The sequence below is a fragment of the Arvicanthis niloticus genome, chromosome 9, assembly GCF_011762505.2.
Source record: "Arvicanthis niloticus isolate mArvNil1 chromosome 9, mArvNil1.pat.X, whole genome shotgun sequence".
Taxonomy (NCBI): domain Eukaryota; kingdom Metazoa; phylum Chordata; class Mammalia; order Rodentia; family Muridae; genus Arvicanthis; species Arvicanthis niloticus.
Genome location: NC_047666.1, coordinates 12,202,537 through 12,221,141, shown reverse-complemented (window position 1 = coordinate 12,221,141; position 18,605 = coordinate 12,202,537). Strand labels below are relative to the sequence as shown.

General features: G+C 39.6%; 1 protein-coding gene across 1 annotated transcript; it reads right to left on the bottom strand.

Annotated features, from left to right (window-relative positions):
- Nucleotides 1-294: 294 nt before the first annotated feature.
- Rnf103 (ring finger protein 103) lies at nucleotides 295-18,105 on the bottom strand. Its single transcript, XM_034511311.2, has 4 exons — nucleotides 17,079-18,105; nucleotides 15,028-15,167; nucleotides 6,165-6,280; nucleotides 295-2,897 (listed from the first exon to the last, which is right to left on the bottom strand). The coding sequence occupies exons 1-4, from the start codon at nucleotides 17,302-17,304 to the stop codon at nucleotides 1,325-1,327; spliced, it is 2,055 nt and encodes a 684-aa protein (XP_034367202.1). The 5' UTR covers nucleotides 17,305-18,105; the 3' UTR covers nucleotides 295-1,324.
- Between the last annotated feature and the right edge of the window lie 500 nt (nucleotides 18,106-18,605).

Here is an 18,605-nt window from a genome sequence, read left to right as displayed (position 1 = left end):
GTAAGCTATACTGAGTTTAAGACCAGCCCAGGCAATCTAGTGAGACTCTATTTCAAAATTAAAAACTAAAGAGAGGGCTGGGGTATGGCTTAGGGTACTTGCCTATTATGCTGAGATCCTGAGTTCAAGTCTTAGCACAACACACATACACACACACACACACACACACACACACACACACACACACTGCAGTTTCTCTAGAGGGTAGGATGGAAGAAAAGGATACTAAACCCAACAGATGAGTCTTTCCTATATTCACAATAAGAATAAAACAAAGATAGAGACATAAAACCATTTGGGGAACAAGGAACATATATTAGGTATTACTGAATCAATATTAAATTTCAAGGGTGTGATAATGAGGTGGTGACTATGTAAGAGAAAGCTCTCATTCATAGAAAATGGGACTGTTTACAGGTAAAGTGCCATGATTCAAGTTTACTTTCAACAGACTGAGAGAAAAAGAAGAAATATTAAAATTATAATAAAAAGGTGCTAAGGTAAATGTAGAAATACAAATATGGTGCATGAAAGAGAAACAGACATTTATTTTACTATCTAAATTCTCAGCTTTCCTCTAGCACTAAAAATTTTCAAAATAAAAAGTCAGTTAAATATACAAGGTAACCCTTGTATGACTAATACGTTATAGTTGTTTTTAGATGAATATGCTAAATACTAATTTCTCAAAGCCCCCAATAAAACTCTTTCCTATCAAAGCTGTGAGGTGGCTCATAGTCAGTGCCAGCAATAGAATTCCTGTCCTCCTCCCTCCATCTCAAAATCAGGTTGCAATTACCGTGAAATTAATCATCTAGCAAAACACCTACAAAAAACAGTCACTTTACCACAGCTTAAGATCAGAAAACCTACAACCTTCTGCTTTTAAAATAATTTATTTTATAGATTTGTTTTAATTTCATGTCTCAGAGCATACATTATTTAACCAAGAGGTGCTGGACAGAGATTGTAAAAAGGGAGAAAACACTTAGGGTAAGAAACCAGCTCAGGCCCACTAGGATTTGATCCTGCCTCATAAAATCTTGCTAAGATAAATTTCTACCATACTTCTTTTGTGCTTACAAAACAACCTTTAACTTCTGAATTTTCAATGCTGTAAATAAATTTTTTTTTTACAGTTTAGTATGCATTCAATTGACACACAAGGCAACCAAATAAATTCTGTCATCAACATCAGCATAATGTGTATTTCCTGTCACTGCACTAACATTAAACTAAACTTCAAACCACAAAAACATTGTGACTAACATTAAAAAGGCAAGCTGTAAGATACTCAAAGCTTATAAGGACAAATTGCACATGGTTAAGATGGGACATCATTTGACAACGGCTGTTGTGCATATGGCTGCTTTTTCTTATATGAAGGCCAACGGCAAACAGGGCAACAGTGTCGGCCCCCGGCCAACCACATAACAATGCAATTCTGGTGAAACACATGACCACAAGGCAACCCCATTAGCAAACATCCATTTTCAAAATTCTCAAGGCAAACAACACATTCAGTACAGTGCAGCGTACCAGCAGGCCAAGTTAACCAGTCCGGTTCCATATCTTCGTTAGTATTATGTGATCCATACGACCTCCTCTTCCTTTCACATGGGCTGGTCTGACAACATTTATTGGCACATGAACAAGCCTCAGTATCGCAGTGACTTGTTCTTCCTGGAGAACTGTGAACAACGCTTTGTTTATCTTCAAATACGTCCTTACTACTACTAAAAGTGCCCATGTTGCTATCACTATCCGAGTCAGTTTCAGTGTCTTGAGAACTCTCTGACATTTCTTCTTCAGACTGCACCCCAAGACATTTAAATCGCCACATTGGTAAGTTTTTAATATAATCAGTTGGTATCAGAGGGTGAAGCCAAAGGTCAGGGAAAGCTAACCGTTCCAAGAGTAAGTCAGGGTCTTCGTCCCAATCAGAGTCTACAGGAAAGTTCTGAAAAGAAGCAATCGGGTGGAAGAGGTAGCTGGTGTACCAGTCCCACAGACTTGATAGCCATTCTAAATTATTTGCATTAACTTCATCATTGTTGCTGCGCCGTCTCTTCTTCTCAAAGTAATCAATTAGCAAACCATGTCCAAGGTATGTACTCAGAAACAGGGCTGGGTGTGAAGAATAAAACATCCAGTCTGCCCTTACCCACGAAGCCAGTGTGGTTGTATTAGAATATCGCAGCAATCTTAAACTATATTCATAAAAGCTATCTAAGTAAGGGAGCTGTAGAAACCCCAACACAGGTAGCCAAGAAATAATGAACAGGGAATTGTATGTCCCTAAAGTGCTTATGAGAACCACAAATCGCTTGATGGTTGCTCCTTGTGTAATAAATAAGTCCATCCAAGCCATAAGATTAACTAGAACCAAACTCAAAACAAACAGATCATTTACTTCAGGTTGTAATGAGCGCAGAAATGAATCCATGGCCTGAAGGGATATAAATTCACCTGTGTGGTTTCCATATCTGTATATTCCTTCAGGAGTTCTAAGTATGTATGATGGCATGTTATAAATACCAATATCTGTCATATAACTCTTGTTGTTCCAATTTTCCACATTAACAAAAATAAACTCAACTCTTCCAGTAAATTTTATACTTAATGCAGAGAAGAAAGCTGGCGGCTGGTCAAGGTTTGCAAATAGGTATATTTTTACCCAGTACTGATCACTTTTATTCCATTCTTCTTTCAAGTGCTCAACATTATATATAGTTTTGATCCGAGAAGCTGCATGCGCAGTTATCCATTTAAAAATGTGTTCTACTTCAATCCTGCGTCCGCCATACTCTTTAAGCATAACTTTCCCTTTAGATGTACTTGTCTGTGGGACAGACATGATGAGTGTGGAGCGTACCCAGCCTCTCCTTCTGCAGTACCTGTAAGAGAGTAAACTGAATGAACAGCAAGGCTGCTGAACAACTTACATCCTAACAGTTTTCTTGAGAGCCTGACAGGTGCCCTTTAAAACCCTCTTCTCTCAGACCAGATAATCTCCAAATAACCAAAGAGAAACCAATACTTGGCAACTGTGCCAGAACAAGCAAGCTTACTGTAGTCTGCTTTGAATTTCTGTGTTTAAGAAAAAAGTTTGTATAAAGTATACCTAAAGCATTTCTAAGCCAAAGAGTCAGAAAATACTATAGCATCTCTTATGTGCCACTGCATTACATGCTAAGATCTAAAGATAAGGATAAAGATAATTTCTGCTTATACAGAATTTAAAAATCCTGCTATGGATGTGAAACCAGTACCAAGGAAAGATTAAAGAAAGACTGAAGAAGAGATATCACCAGGAACTTGACCAGGTGAATAGCTCAAGAAAGGTTTGGAAAAGGGCGAGGCCTTAAAAGATGGTTAGAAATTACAGAGAAACAGAGAGAAAAAAACAGAGAAAGAACTGAATGTTCCTACATGCTGAGTCCCTGAGGTGGTTTGGAGTCCTTGAGAGGCACCTACCTTACCACTTCTCAACTAAGGCACACCACAATGCAACAGCCACTAACTACTAAAAAGTGATCTTTACATAAGCCAATCCAAAAGACAGCTACTTCAAGTTATAGTTAACTTTCTTTCTTTTCTCTTTAATGAATAATGAAAAAAAAGGGATTTAACATTTAGGAAACAAAGAGAGAAAGTATACAGATGAGCTTCAGGCCAATTCAGTTTACCAGTGGAGTAATCACCACCTGTTTACGTTTATGGATGAGGTCAGTGACTCTATTCCTTTTGGTATCCGGCAAGTTCTTGATATGACATTTATCCCCTCTGAAAAACCAGGTGATAAGAAATACCAAAAACTAAAACAGTCATCACGTTACTTATGAATAGATGATAACTGAAGATATTTTTCTTTGTTTTTTTTAAACTCTTATTTAAACTTGCCACATAGAATTTTATGATATATAAAATTTATCTTGATAAAAAGTAAAAAAATCTACCATGTAGCTATGTTTGTTATAGACTTGAAAATAGATGCCACTTGATTTCTTATGCTGCTTCAGAATACTTTATTTACTAAGTATACACTTCTTATTTTATTGGGGTTAGATGAGTATGCTACAATTCATAGGATCCAGAGAGGAAAGTCTAGTTAGGTGACATATGTTTTATAATGGCAGCATGACTAATTTATCTTAGAATACTGTGGTGTAATTTAAGATAAATAAAGATGGTATGTTGTCTTTTAAAGAGCAGACTGTTGAGGACTCTGGGAAGCTATCTTAGTGACTTTGAATCATAGCTCCTGACTCTCAGCTTCTACTGTGTTGATTCAGACCCTTAACTGCACATATTCCATTAACATGAAATCGTTTGAAAAGAGACATGCCTTAAAAATTAAGTATTTTTGTCCCTTAACAATAGAGTTATCCAATGAAGAATAATTCAATGATATGAATCCTGTTTTTGCCCTTGCCACAAACAGTGAGTAAAATGCCTGTAGATCCTTTAGATCTTATCTAAGGAGTTGTAATGGCTTAATTTCAAGATACTTGTGATGACGTTTCTACTCATTAAAATTTGTATTTATCTATGTGTAGTGTGTATGCTTGTGTGACTTTATGTGTGTCACATGTATGCAGGTAGCCCCAGAACAGAGTATATCAGACCCCCTGGAGCTAGAGACAGATAGCTGTAAGCCATCTGAGTGCTGGGAACCAAACCCAGGCTCTCTGCAGGATCAGAAATGTTCCTCGTTGCTGAAACCTCTCCCCAGTCCTACATCTCTACTCTTGGCCATGCTTTTTATCTTCTCTCTTAGAACTACACTGGCTCCTGAGTCGTGTCATAAATCAAATGACATCTTTATGACATGAAATCTTGCTTTGTAAAACAGACAAGCTTTTAATGTCCTCATTCCCTCCTTTTATGTTGTCTGTTCAGTTCAGAACTGGTATTTTTAAGTTTTGTCATTCTAAAGAACTTGAAGCTACCCAAAGAAAATTTCCTGTTATAATTGTCAAATTAAATAATGTTTTCCATGTTTGGGGAAAAAAATCTCTGTTTATTAAACACTGTTTATTAAACAGTTTATTAAACACTGAGTTACTAACATATATTTCTCTAAATATTATTCAAAAGGTATCTTCAATAAAGACAAGACTACATGCATATAATGTTTTTAAGAATTTTATATTACCATGTATCAATGTAAAATCTTTTACTGCCAATTCAAAAAAGAACATTTTAAAGGTCAGAACAAATTAAATGATACTATCAAGAAAACATTTTTCAGAGTTTTGTTTTGCACCACTGTTTCATTATATAGGTTGGCTTAGAATTTGAGATCCTCCCAGTCAGCCTCAAACTGGGAATACAGGCATGTACCATTTTACCAGCTTTTTTGTCAGTTCACTTGGCTATATAATGTTGTTGTTGTTGTTGTTTTTTAATCAGTGTCCACACTGGGAGGCTCACAGCTGCCTAAGATTCCAGATCCAAGGGATCCTACATCATCTTCTGAACTTAAATGGCACCTGCGCTCAGATGTGCATATATACTCCTCTACACACACACACACACACACACACACACACACACACTCATGATCTAAATCTAAATTTAATTAAAAATGAAATAACAAGACAAGAATTAATGTAATAATAGACTGAATAGTGAAGTCAATGACAAACCAAACAACCACATTAAAAAAAATGTGAAGAAAAACAAAATAGTGAAGGGTTGAAAAGGTAGAGAGAGTATGTCTGATTAAATACAATGATGAATCTGACTCTGGTATTAGGGAGACGGGCAGACCTAGGGATGGTCATGGAGAAGATGGAAAGTGACGATGGAAATGGAAACTGAAGGTCAGAAGTATGAAAATGGCTGTGTATGCCTGTGATCTTGGATGCCCTTGACTGAGGGACGGGTGTAGAGCCAGTCTGAGCTACAGATAAGAACAGTGATATCATCCACAGCCATCTGGAAAAGAATACTGAAACAAAGGACTACAGACAATTTTAAGGGACCTCTCAGAAAGTCAACAAACATCAGTTTACACAAGCTACAAACATCTGGGTAACCAGCAGTACACTGAACAAATAATTAGTGTTCAGTTTAGGCAGGCTTCTTGTAGTGCTGTCTTTATTAAGCAAAAAGGATTCTGGTCAGGGTTCAAACTCAGAATCTCTTAATCCACTTACCTGGGATCACTGGAACAGTTGAAAGTGCCTGTCCGTATTCCAAATCTTGACACTTTTTTAACCATTTTCTCCCAGTGGATTTTACCCACCAAAGGACTTCTGTCATTTGCTATGACCTATTTCCCAAAAGAGAGAGTTGAGGAAAAAGTCAAACTTTAATTACCTAAACCCAACCATTCCTATCTATAGTATAAATACTTTTTGTGTTAAGGACATTCTGCTTCCAGTTCTGGTTTAACTGAATCATCTCATTATTACTTCATTTCTTTTTAAATTTCAATTTATTATTATTAATTAAATTCATGCATATGTACATGAGTGCTATAGCATCCTTGTGGAGATCAGGGGAACTCATGGCAGTCAGTTCTCTCCTTTTGCTGTCTGGGCACTGGGGCTTGAACAGAAGTTCTCAGGCTGGTGCAGCACACACCTTTACCTGCTGAGCCACCTTACTGGCCCTCACTGCTATTCCTACAGAAGTTACATGGCAGCTAGAAAAGAAATACAACTGCAGTATGTTAAATTCCATGCTCTATCAGTGACTCAGGACAGGAGTCAAAGCCTTTGAAAAATCTAGCCATATTCTCTACTATGTACCTAATTCTCTGTAATTACACAGACAGAAAAAGGCCCTGAAGCCAATTTCTCTATGAAAATAAAAATTTGAAAATCCAAATAAAGCTTATAAAAATTAACACATTCAAATTTACCAAGTTCAAATGTCATGTTTTTCAATGTTCAGCTTTGTAGACAAGAATGGAAAACATGTTTCTATTGACTAAATCATGCTTTGACTAAATCAATAGTCCTATGCTACTCATAAGGACTTTTTCCTCGAAACCATAATGAACAACCATAATGAACTTGACAGCCTTAAACTTCTACTTCAAGTGTGCAAACAGCCCTCATACACAGTTAGGTCTGAGAGAAGCAGATTATATTTTAAAGTAAGAAAAAAATATAAATTGACTTTCAAAATGTTACTAACGTCTCTGTTTATGACAGTCAGTGGTTAAATATCTCTTCTCTTTATCCCCAGTCTTCCTGACTTAATAGAAGCAGAGTTTCACTGAAGATAATATATTTTTTAAAAATGTAAACATAATAAAATACACAATTCAATAGAAAACCAAAAATTGTCTCAAGTTTTCATGAAGCCATCTAAGTCCAGCATATATAGATCTAAGCTATTTTCATAAATGCCATCTTTACTGACATTAGTCAATTTAAAATTACAAACACAATACTCTGGGGCCTCTAATCTTTCTGGCAGGAAGAACCATTTTCATATTCAAAAGCCTTCAGGAAGTAAAGCTCCAGGCATGTGTATGAACTGAGTGCCAGCAGTCAACTCCCTGGGAGAAGCAAGGGGTGATACAGCTACCTCATTTGTGGCCTTTCTCCTGGGAAGTCTAACAAATGTCAGGGGCATCACAGGCTGAGGGCACATGGCCCTGAAAAACGAAGTTTCCTTTCTGTACTACCAGATTACTCTTTAACTCCTACAATATGTCACAGATACTGCTGTTCTAACACTTATGGAGACATACATGTATATGTAACACATTGTAACACACATTGGATACTCAATATGTGCACACAAATTAGAGAATTAAGTAAATAGTTCTGACAGTGCTTTTAATGAAAATACATGGTCTTACTGAGGGAGACAGGAGTTCACATTTGCATTCTCAGATGACTGAGGTCAGGTTTTAGATATAAGCTTTTTAGGGAGGTAATGCTAATCACATTACCCAAGATGTTATTTTCCTTTTTTTCTTGTCTAAAAGTATATTGTAAAGGCTTACTTGGAGAATCAGAGCAGCCAAGCATGGTCTGACTCCTACTTCCTGGTCTTTTTCTTTGCGTGCGTGTATGTGTGTGTGCGTGTGTGTCTGTCTGTCTGTGTCTCTGTCTCTCTCTGTCTCTCTCTCTGTCTCTGTCTCTCTGTCTCTGTCTCTGTCTCTCTCTCTCTCTCTCTCTCTCTCTCTCTCTCTCTCTCTCTCTCTCTCTCATAGGTAATGATGGTTCAGGAAGTGGAACATAGGACACTAAGGGCATACTAGGTAAATGCTCCACCACTCAGTTACATACCCAGCAGCAAATTAAGTCTTCTTTTCTTTTTTGTTACTTCTCAAAAATCATTAGTAATTCTCTTGATCATGGAGCCAAGGAACCTGAAGGGAACCTTCAGACTTCTCAGATCAGTCTCTGTAATTAAATACTAGACTCTCTGTTCTTTGCAGTCTCCTCTTTCTCTATCTCTTCCTTTCTCTCTCTTTAAAAATAACTCTTTCCCAACATTTTTCCATTTCTTGACTAAAGCTATAAAGAAACCCAGATACTTAGGCCTGTGTTGGCAATGACACTGCTTCAAGGAGCTAAGAAGCTGCCTCTGCCATTGTGCACACAGCCCTAAGTCTCAGGGCATCTTTGAGTGAAGACCTAATTGCTGATTGTGTTAAGTACCTTGCAGATGTATGACAAGCATTTCTGTGTTAGGAATGAGAAGAAGGAGAGAGGGCTGTTCCCAGGCACACCCTGGTTCCAGCAGGGACAGCAGGAGTGAGTGAAGAGAGTTGTAAGCGTGGCTGAGGCACTAGCTACAGACAGTTTCAACCCTGGGGCCTTATTTACTCAGCAATCTGTTCTAGCATCTGTTCTGAAAGAATTTAAGGATCCCCCACTGAGAGAGCTGTACAAAAATGAGAAGTCATCTAAGCATTTAATGAAATCATTTTATGATTCTGTCACTATTGCTACACAATTAGAAATTGCTTTGTTAAAATCCTATGCAGTTAGTCAACTAAAGATTTTACATAAATTTTGAAGGGGGTTGAATTAAATGGTCACTATAAAAATGGTAGTGTTTCACAATTAACTCATCTGGCTCAGTTAATGGCAAAACAAAATCCTCTCAGCCTAATAAACTGTGTCACACAAAAAAATAAAATAAAATAAAAAATAAACTGTGTCACATTACAGGAGCCACTCTATCTATAGCTTATGTCCCACAAAGTATGCATGGTCTGGAGTGGCATCCACACTGCTGGTCTTACTACATGAGAAGAGATACTTTTCAGAAATTCTCTATGGAGAATATTTTTAGATACAAGAAAAAAACTTAATGAAAGCACAGGTGAATTTCAAGCATGAAAGAGACCTGGCATTACAGACTAAATGTAGGGCAATCTTTCCATTCATTGTTGTGACTAGATGATCTGGGTGCTGCTAATTAAACATTTGCACTGAACTAAACTTTTTCAAGCCTTTTACAGCTTGTTCTATACAATCCCCACTTCTGGTTTTTTGAGACAGGATTTCTCTATGTAGCCTTGGCTGTCCTGGAATTGGCCCTGTAGACCATGCTGGCCTCAAACTCAGAGAGATCCACCTGCCTGTGCCTCCAGAGTGGTGGGATTAAAGACAGCTGCTGCCACCACCACCACCTAGCTTCTACTTCTTTATTTATAAAGAGTCTCTAAAGCAATTTCTATTATAACCAAAAGTTCCTTCCCAACAACCTGTCATCCTCAATGTTTTCTGAACAGGCAGTATAAATGGCATCTTGCTATGCAATTACATACTAACTGTCTCAGTCACTTATATATAAAAGATAGCTAATTCAGTGTATTTGGAAATATACTTTTGCCTGCTTTTTAAGAGGAGGGGTGTATTTCTATCAGAACATTTAGTGCACCCTTGTTAATCCCCACAGAGGAGGCATAATTAAATAATACAATTCCTTTGAATAAGAAAGTTGACATTTTCTACATTTCTCATTATTTTAACAGGGATCGAGTTTCACAAGTGTAAAATATATGTATATCCCCTGTACAAAATCATTAAAAATGAGAGTCAGTGATGGACAAGCTGAAACTTTTAATTAACTAACTCTAAGTATTCACCCTGTTACTGTTTCTAACTTCTGGCTAAAATCAAGTGTACTATTCTCACTGGCTTACTTTATGGGTAAACTCAAATGATTTTCAGCAACATAAAACACAGTAGCTTGCCATATATTTTACTCTGTAGTAGTCCATTAAAGGGATAAATAATTAGAATTGCCCTAAAAAACTTCTTGTCTTGAGATCAAATAAACAAGTTAAAAGTCAGCTGTTAATGCTTCCAGCCAAACAGGAGCTGTGTTAACTTCAGTATATACTATATATTATATACTATAATACTTCAGGACACAGTGACCAAAGCTTCCCAGTACTTTACGTCATCAAGTGCTTTTTCATCACTGATGTGCAGCTCCAGTGACTTTAATCTTAGTAAATGGGACAGCTGGTAGGGAATGAACAGCAATATCCCTTTTTGAATTATGACAAAAATCAAAACAAATAAACAAAAAAGTCAGAGGACAAATCCAAAAGAAAAAGCAACACACTATGCAACTTTTCCGTTTCAAAAACCGTTTGTCTCTCTAACCAGCAATCTTTTGAAACAAAATAGTCCTCGATTTTTGGTGCCAAGGAGACTGGATCCACAAAGTTGGGAATAAATGGCTAATAAGAGACAGGAGCTTAAGTTAGGGAGGAAGCACAAAACTGTAACTCTGTTACAACTGTATTACAAAAAAGGACTTGGTTCTATGGGAAATACAAAGTGTATGTTAGTCCTATAGAAATCATATGGACTTTGCTACCTTTAAAAATAAAAATTAGTTCTTGCAATGGTAGGTGGAGAGAACCAACTCCTACAAGCTGTCCTCTGATCTCCACAAGTACTTCTCACCACAAAAAAAGTAGATGTAATTTTTAAAAGTGTAGGAAGGCAGAGGATGAGGTAGCTTGGTGGGTAAAAGCACTTGTCTGACAAGCCTCCTGACCTGAGTCTGATCCCCAGAATCCACATGAAGGTAGGAGAAAGTCAACTCCACAAGGTTGTTCTTTAGCTGTCACATATGTTCCACAAACATCATCGATGCACACATAGAAGAAGGATGATGATGATGATGTGGGTGAAGGTGAATGGACACCAGAATTCATCTCTGTTTGCCTCCTGACTTGGTGAGATGTAACTAGATGTTGCTGGCATGATTTCCCTTTCAAACAGGAAGCCAAAACAAACACTTCCTTTGTCACAGCAATAGGAAAAATACCTCCTACAGTTCTATTCACCACACACACTCAAGTATACAGGAAACACATGGAATCAAGCTTGACAAGCTGGAGACAGAAATGGCCAAAATCTATGCACTGCAGTATGTGAAAATACTCCTCAGAGACATTCTAAAAAGAAAGAAAAGAGCAAACAAACTAAGAACAAATTAGTTAGCATCTTTCAAAACATGTAAGAGAAGGGTGGCCTGCTGGCTGATACCTGCTATCTCAGCAGTCAGAAAGATGAGCAGGAAGGTGAGCTGGACTACACAGTGAGACCCTGCCTCACAACCAACAACAGAAAACAAAACAGGAGAAAAGACCTAGCAGTCAAACTGTACAGAAATGTGTTCTTGAGAGGCAGACTAATATAGTCTGGCTGAGAAATGTCAAACAACCAAGAGAATACTTCCCTTCTGTTTTTAAAAAATATTTTTAAAATTTTAAATATACTTTTAAAAACTAACTAAACAAACCAAAGCCCAAATATAACTATGAAGCGTAAAAGAGGTGCCTGGCCAAATAAGTTTAGCTGGTTAGGTTAGCTCATAGTGCCAACAGCAGGGTCTCAGGCTTAGTTTTCTTAATTATCTTAACAGACATTGTTCCTGAAGACCAGACTAGCCATTGACAGATCTAAGTAAATGGCCACAAAGAACAGAAGCCAGACACTAGAAATCAGTGCAAACATTGAACATTACTGGAAAAACTAAGTGTGCCCTACTGTACTGTTTCCCATATAAACACATTCTGTTTTTCCTAGGAAGTACTTTTCAACTGTTAATACATTACTTTTAAAATACTTTGGGAGAAGATAAGAGACTAGAAGCTACAGTGGCTACATGTTAACATTTACATCATTACTTATTACTAACTGTTCAATGGCCACCTTGTAAAAGCAGTTTCCTATTATTCTCTTTAGTCTGCTTCTTTTTTTTTCTCGGAACTTCCAATGTATTATATTAAATATTAATTTATATTAATTTTATATTTATATTATATTTATTTTATATATTTATATTACATATGTTTATATTATATATTACATACATCTATATTATGTTTATATTATATTAAATTAAATATTAATTTATTTGGTGTCCGAATCTCACAACTGGAATGTGAGCTGCCTGGACATAGCCCTGGGTATCTTTCTGTTATATCTTCAGGTCCTAGAACAAGGCCTGTCGTAATTATTTATGCTAAATAAATGAGTTAATTTTATCACATATTAAGGGATTTAGTCCACACCTATCTTTAGTGAGACATCAAGAAAATAGGTAACAGGAGCTAGGAAGATGGCTCAGGAGGTAAGAGTACTGGCTGCTCTTCCAGACGAACTACTTTTGATTCTCAGCACCCATGTGGCAGTTAACAAGCATCTGTAAGTCTAGTTCCTGGAGATCTGACACCCTCTTCTGGCCTCTGTAGGCATCAGGCAAGCACACAGTACACAGATACACATGGGGCAAAACACCCATATACATAATAAAAAATAAACAAATCTTTAAACACAGATAACTTACAAGTGAAGGATATATTGCTAACTAGTCAATCAGATATCATTTACAGGTAGGATCCTGTATTTCAAAGCAATTCCCAGGCCTTTGACATGGTTCTTCTGCATTTTAGCTGTGTCTCTTGCCTTCTCCACCATCCACTTGCAGAAAATCAATTCATGTGAATGATAAGCATTTAGGCAATAAATATACAGCAATGGGACTGACTATTCAACAATATCTTATCAATAAATCTAAAATTATCAAAACTAATAAATCTTTCTTGGCCAGATAAGAAATAAGCACTGGGGGCAAGAAATAGAATAACAATTTAGTAAAGCTTTAAAGAGATGACTGACATCCCATCCAGGGCTTCATGAATGCCAGGCAAACCCTGTATCACTGAGCTATATTCTCAACCCTTACAGCTTATTTCTCAAATCAATGAATAAAGACAGAAATAAACTAGAATTTATACAGGCTAAACCCTCTCAAGTTCTACCTTTGCTGATTATAGAAGGTAAAAAGTCACATGCAGTAGGAATGTTACTAAAAAGGGAAGGCCAGGGGTATCCAATAAAATCTCCACAGAATCACCAAAGCTCACTCTTTGGGCACAGTGGATGACAGCATCATTCCAACCTCTTTAAATGCATATGTGTTTGAGGCCAGAAACAAGAGAAAACCCAACTATTCTAATTATTCTGCAAGCCAATGACAAAATCAGGCTTCCCTCTAATTAAGGTTTCTAAAACTTATTTTAAAAAGAAATCTTGTACCCTTTGTTCTCAGAAAGTAATATGAAGCTTTTATTTTAATTTTCAAACCCTAAATCAGAATTGGTCAAGAGCAAAGTGGAAGGTCAAAAACACTGGGAAATGGGAGGATGGACATGCGCATTGTCAATGATTAAGTAAGTTAGTCTGAAGGAAGAGAGACCATCAGAAGACCCGGGATCTGATCCTGGGCAACACTGCGGAGCAGCCCCAGGACCCTCAGCCACCTGCTTCTCATCACACTGCTTCAGAAGCAGCCCGATAGGACTCCTGAGTCTCAGCTATCCATACACTACCTTCTTAATTTTGACCCATTCAGACTTCAAGTTTACTTGTTATGTTACTGCAAGTGAATATAGATTTTAAAAATTAAACTTTGCTTCTTCCTAAGTAATACTGAGGACAACATTACATGCTCAATATACCATATTATTTCAATATACATGGTTACATTAATGTTACTGTTTACCCACTTACCATAAACCACACCATGAAAATCATTAAAACATCATTTTTAAGGCCACTTACAGTTTAAAATTCCTAATATACTAATCGAATCTCACAGCTTTGAAATCATCAAAACAAATCACCATAAGCAAAACACTGCAGGTTCCACAGGTCCCTCAGCACAACTACTGAGCTGGCGACTCTGCTGAGCTGTTCTACGGTGGGAAGCACATCCGCCATTCAAGGCTGGCTGCCTCGCTAATACAAAGACTTCTTTACTTTTACTTTAGTCTTCTTCCCTTATACACTAAAACTATGTGGACTAATAAACTCAAAACTAGAGTTAAAAAACAAAACAGTGTACACTGCCAAATAAAAGGAACACATGTGTTTGTAGACATTTCTGTCAGCTAATTCTCAAGACAACCCACCCCCCACCCCTTCTCCAATCTTTCCATTTCCAACTCTTTAGTGTTTCCTTTTTTTTTTTTTTTTCCAAAGACAGGGTCTCGGGCCTGGAGTTAAGAGTACTGACTGCTCTTCCAGAGGTCCTGAGTTCAATTCCCACCACATGATCGCTCACAGCCATCTATAACAGGATCTATAACAGAAGAGGATGATGTCCCCCTTCTGGCATACATATAAGAAGAGCATTCATGCATTTAAAAAATACATAAATTAAAAAAAGAGAGACAGGGTCTCATGTATCCTACCTAGGCTGGCTTTGAACTTGTTATTCAGCTAAGGAAGGCCTTGAACCTCTGAGTCCCTTCTTCTGCCTCCTGAGTGCTGGGATTTCCAGTGTATACTACGATCTGGTTTAGGTAGTGCTAGGGATTGAAGCCAGGATTTCATGCATGGTAGTACTCTACCAACTGAGCCGCCACTCCTGACCTAATTTTCATTATCATTGGTTTGAAAAATCCTCTAAGAACTGAGTTTTGCCTAGGAAGCCTGGCACAGCAGGAGAGTTCCTCAGTGGAAACACTATTTTGGTACAAATAAGGTTCTCAAGTATTATCATCCTTTCTACCTGAACCAGCCAGATGCCATCTTTGGTGTCTTCCACAAGCTCATAGAAATGCATTTCCCCACTGAAATTGGTACTAGAGACAGACTCGGATGCCTCTTCTTCCTTGAGAGCAGAGTACAGTTCACCTTCCATCAAATCACCTGAAGGAAAAAATAAAATCCTATTAACATTTCAAAAATCCCATGTTCCCAACTTCAATGATTAATTCCATTTTATATCATGAATAAGCACACTATATTTTCATTCTACAAAATAGAATAGCTCCTGAATACAAGATTCATAATCAGCAAGAAATGAAAAAATTACAATTCATCTCTTATAGTAGAGCATATATTCTAATGGGGTCATCATATAGCTTGTTAGTAAATTACTAAATTATACCAGTCCAAAAAAAAATTCCCTCAAACCAGTAATCATTTAATTTTACATAAGCCTGTGCAGGCTTCACATATTTTCCAAAGCTTGGTTTATGTGTTGGGACTCATTTAGAAGAGGGTTCACAGAATTTGCCATCAGCCTGCTTAAAATGGCAACAAGGTTTTTATGTGAATGGGAGAGATAACATGTTACCTATCAGAACAACAAACCCCACATTCATACACAAGTTTACAGTGTGAATTTGGATCTTGTACAATCAAATATAAAAAAAAAAAAACCAAACCATGAATGTCACATTATCTAACCTTGCCTCAAATATTACACAGTGATATTCCAGTTCCATTCCAAACAGTAAAACCATCCACAGCAAACACTTAGGTCTTATAGTTCAATTGCCATACTAAAACTGCTTTTTGTTGTTATGCTGTAAAGTGTGTGATCTGAATCATACTTTGGTTGTATATCCTTTAGGCTACATACGGATTCCTTGTATAGTCCATATAACAATTCTAGCCTCAAATGGCAGCAAAATATCTAACATAAAGCTCCAAGGGAAAAACTGTGTGATCAAATGACTGTGTGAGATAGCTAACCCACTTCCCTCCCTCAACAACCAATGGCTGCACACACCAGACACAAACAAGAGCAATGATAATACAGTTGAAAAATGTATCCCTTATGCAAGGGATTCCTTCCTTCTCTCCCACTGGTGAGATGAGTTCTGTAACCCTTGTGCCTTGCCTTCACACTGTTCGTCTAGATAGTACTACATAAGGAAAAAAGATCTTGTAAAGAACAAAACAAGCCAATCATCAGTTTCAAACGCTTCCTACATCAACTCAGAATGCCTTTCTCAACTTACATTCCTCTTTCAGGAAGACCACCTAAACAAGGAGACACTTTAAAGTTAACTGTATTTCCCACCCAATCCTACCCCACATCAATGGCGACATTGAATATTCTTTCAGCACTATTTCAAGTCTCTTCCTCAACCCATTAAGTGACTCAGGGATGCCTGTGACAAGAAAGGTAATACATTCAAGATTCAAAAATAAAAATTATAATCCTGCAAGAAAATATGAACTCCAAACAAGGCCAACAGCCACACAAAATGTTCACTCAATTTAAAGTATAAAAAGCAAATATTGCACAGTGTACACCTTGCCTATAATTAAATGTATAATTTACATGTAAATCTTAGGTCCACGTGCCTTTTGTTATTATTTTAATGATGTCTTACCCTCCCCCGTAGCTTGTGTTTACTCTGGAGGCAGATGCTGCTATTTATAGGCTATGGTTTGTAGTTTTTCCTTTCTCTATAATCAATTGTTTTGTAGTTTTTTTTTTCTTTCTCTAGAATCAATTTCAACTGACGTTCCTGAATTCTGGGACAAATGATTCAATTTAATGATTTTTTTAAAGCTACACTTTCAAACTGTCATTTCCAAAGAGCCTTTGGAATACACCAATACACCTAACAATTCTCTTCTCAAAACCGAGATTTACATATTCATTTAGAAAGCGTGGACAAAGACGACCTGGGCAGCTCCCTGAAGTAGTCTGCTTAACCATTCCGGGGACCGCCTCATTCCGGGGGGTCGGGGGGATGGCGGGGTGAGGGGGTGGGGAAGAGCCAAGACCGTGGAGGCGATCTCCGGGAGCCCCGCACTTGCCTGACTTCTCCACCAGCTCCCGAACATCCTTCTTCTCAGGCAGCCCGGAGTAGCCCAGCCCTCGACACTCCAGAATGGTTTTCAGCTTCTTGAAGCTCAATGCCACCGGATCCACCAGCTGAGTAGCAAAGATGCCAGTCTCGTACCACACAATGGCCTCAAAAAACCTGGCCAGGACGAACAGGACCAGAAAATACAGGAGCAAGAAAAATAGCTTCAGCCACATCTTTGCCCTCTTGGCGTCTCCGGGAGCCGGGGCGCCGTGGACAAGGAAAGGAAGGGGGTCGAGTGCGGGGCGACAGAGCCTGGGCGAGGGCAGCCAAGGCAGCGAGGGCGCGCGGCGGTGGCGGTCACCGGCGGGCCATCCCCCGCGGGGAGGCAGGTGGATCGCGGCGGGCGTGCGACTGAGGGCGCCGAATCTGGCCTTGCGGTCAAAAGCTGAGAAAGGGAGAAGCGGGGACGTTCAAAAGCACCCCACCCATCGAGCCACGGACGGCTGGAAGCGGGCAGGAGTCCACCAGGGGTGACCCCGGAGGCAGCTCCGAGAGACTGCGGGCCAGCGGAGGGCGGTTGGGGCCGGACTGCGTGGCCGTGGTCCGGAGGGCGCGGTGCTCGGCTGGGCCAGGCCCGGGGCCCGGCGCACCCAGCGCGGGTTGGAGCGGCCGCCGCAGCGCCGCGCCGAACTCCCAGGCTGCAGGCCCCGGCGGCCGCCCAGGCCCGGCGGCGGCTCCAGGATCCCGCGGGCGGCGCCTCTCAGGCCCGCGGCCCGCGAGGGGACGTCGCGGCGGCTCCCGCTGAGGAGGAGCGCGAGACGACAGTCGCGAAGGGAGGAAAAAAAAAAAAAAAGCAAAAAAAAAAAACCAAACAACGCTAGGCCCCGACACCGCTCTCACGGGCGGCTTCCTGTCAGCTGCGTAGCCGCGCGGCGCCCAACCCCGTGCGGATGCGCCGCGCCAACCGCGGCCACCGTCCCCGCAGCCTCCGCAGGCCGCGGCGTCGCCCCCGGAGCACTGGAGCCGCTGCAGCCGCGGCCTCAGTCAAGACATAACAACTGACGTCGGCATCGGGGCGGGGTCTCGGGAGGGGCGGGGTTAGAAGCCGCTGGGTGCACGGGGAGAGAGGGGCTGCGGAGGGCTGGGCTGGGTTCGCCTCCTGAGTTACGGGGATCTCGCGGTCCCAGCCCTCTTCTGCGCTTCAGTTTGGTCACTGATTTCAATCCTGGGATTGGACGTTGGACCCTGCGACACTGTGCACGTTTGTGCGGAGCGTGAAAATAAAGGCTGCTAGAGATGTTCGTTTTTGTTTGTGGTTTTTGTTTTGTTTTGAGACACTGCTTTATTTAGTAGTCCGGGCCCGCCTGGAACCAGTTTGTACACCAGCCGGCCTTAGAATTCAGAGATTGCCTACCTGGCATGGAAGTGCAGGGATTAAAGCCGTGCACCACCACACTCACCCAAATCATCAAGATCTGTAAAAAATCAGATCCTGTGTTTCAGGTCCAGTCCCTGTGAAGTGCGGATATTTTGG

Bases quoted from the DNA above. Each gene is read 5' to 3' on its own strand.
- Rnf103 (XM_034511311.2), bottom strand. From the start codon at position 17,304: ATGTGGCTGAAGCTATTTTTCTTGCTCCTGTATTTTCTGGTCCTGTTC. The intron at 6,281-15,027 runs GTAGAAAGGATG...TTTGGGAAATAG, and splicing joins ATGGCATCTGGCTGGTTCAG to GTCATAGCAAATGACAGAAG. The intron at 2,898-6,164 runs GTAAGTGGATTA...ACTCTCTTACAG, and splicing joins AACTGTTCCAGTGATCCCAG to GTACTGCAGAAGGAGAGGCT.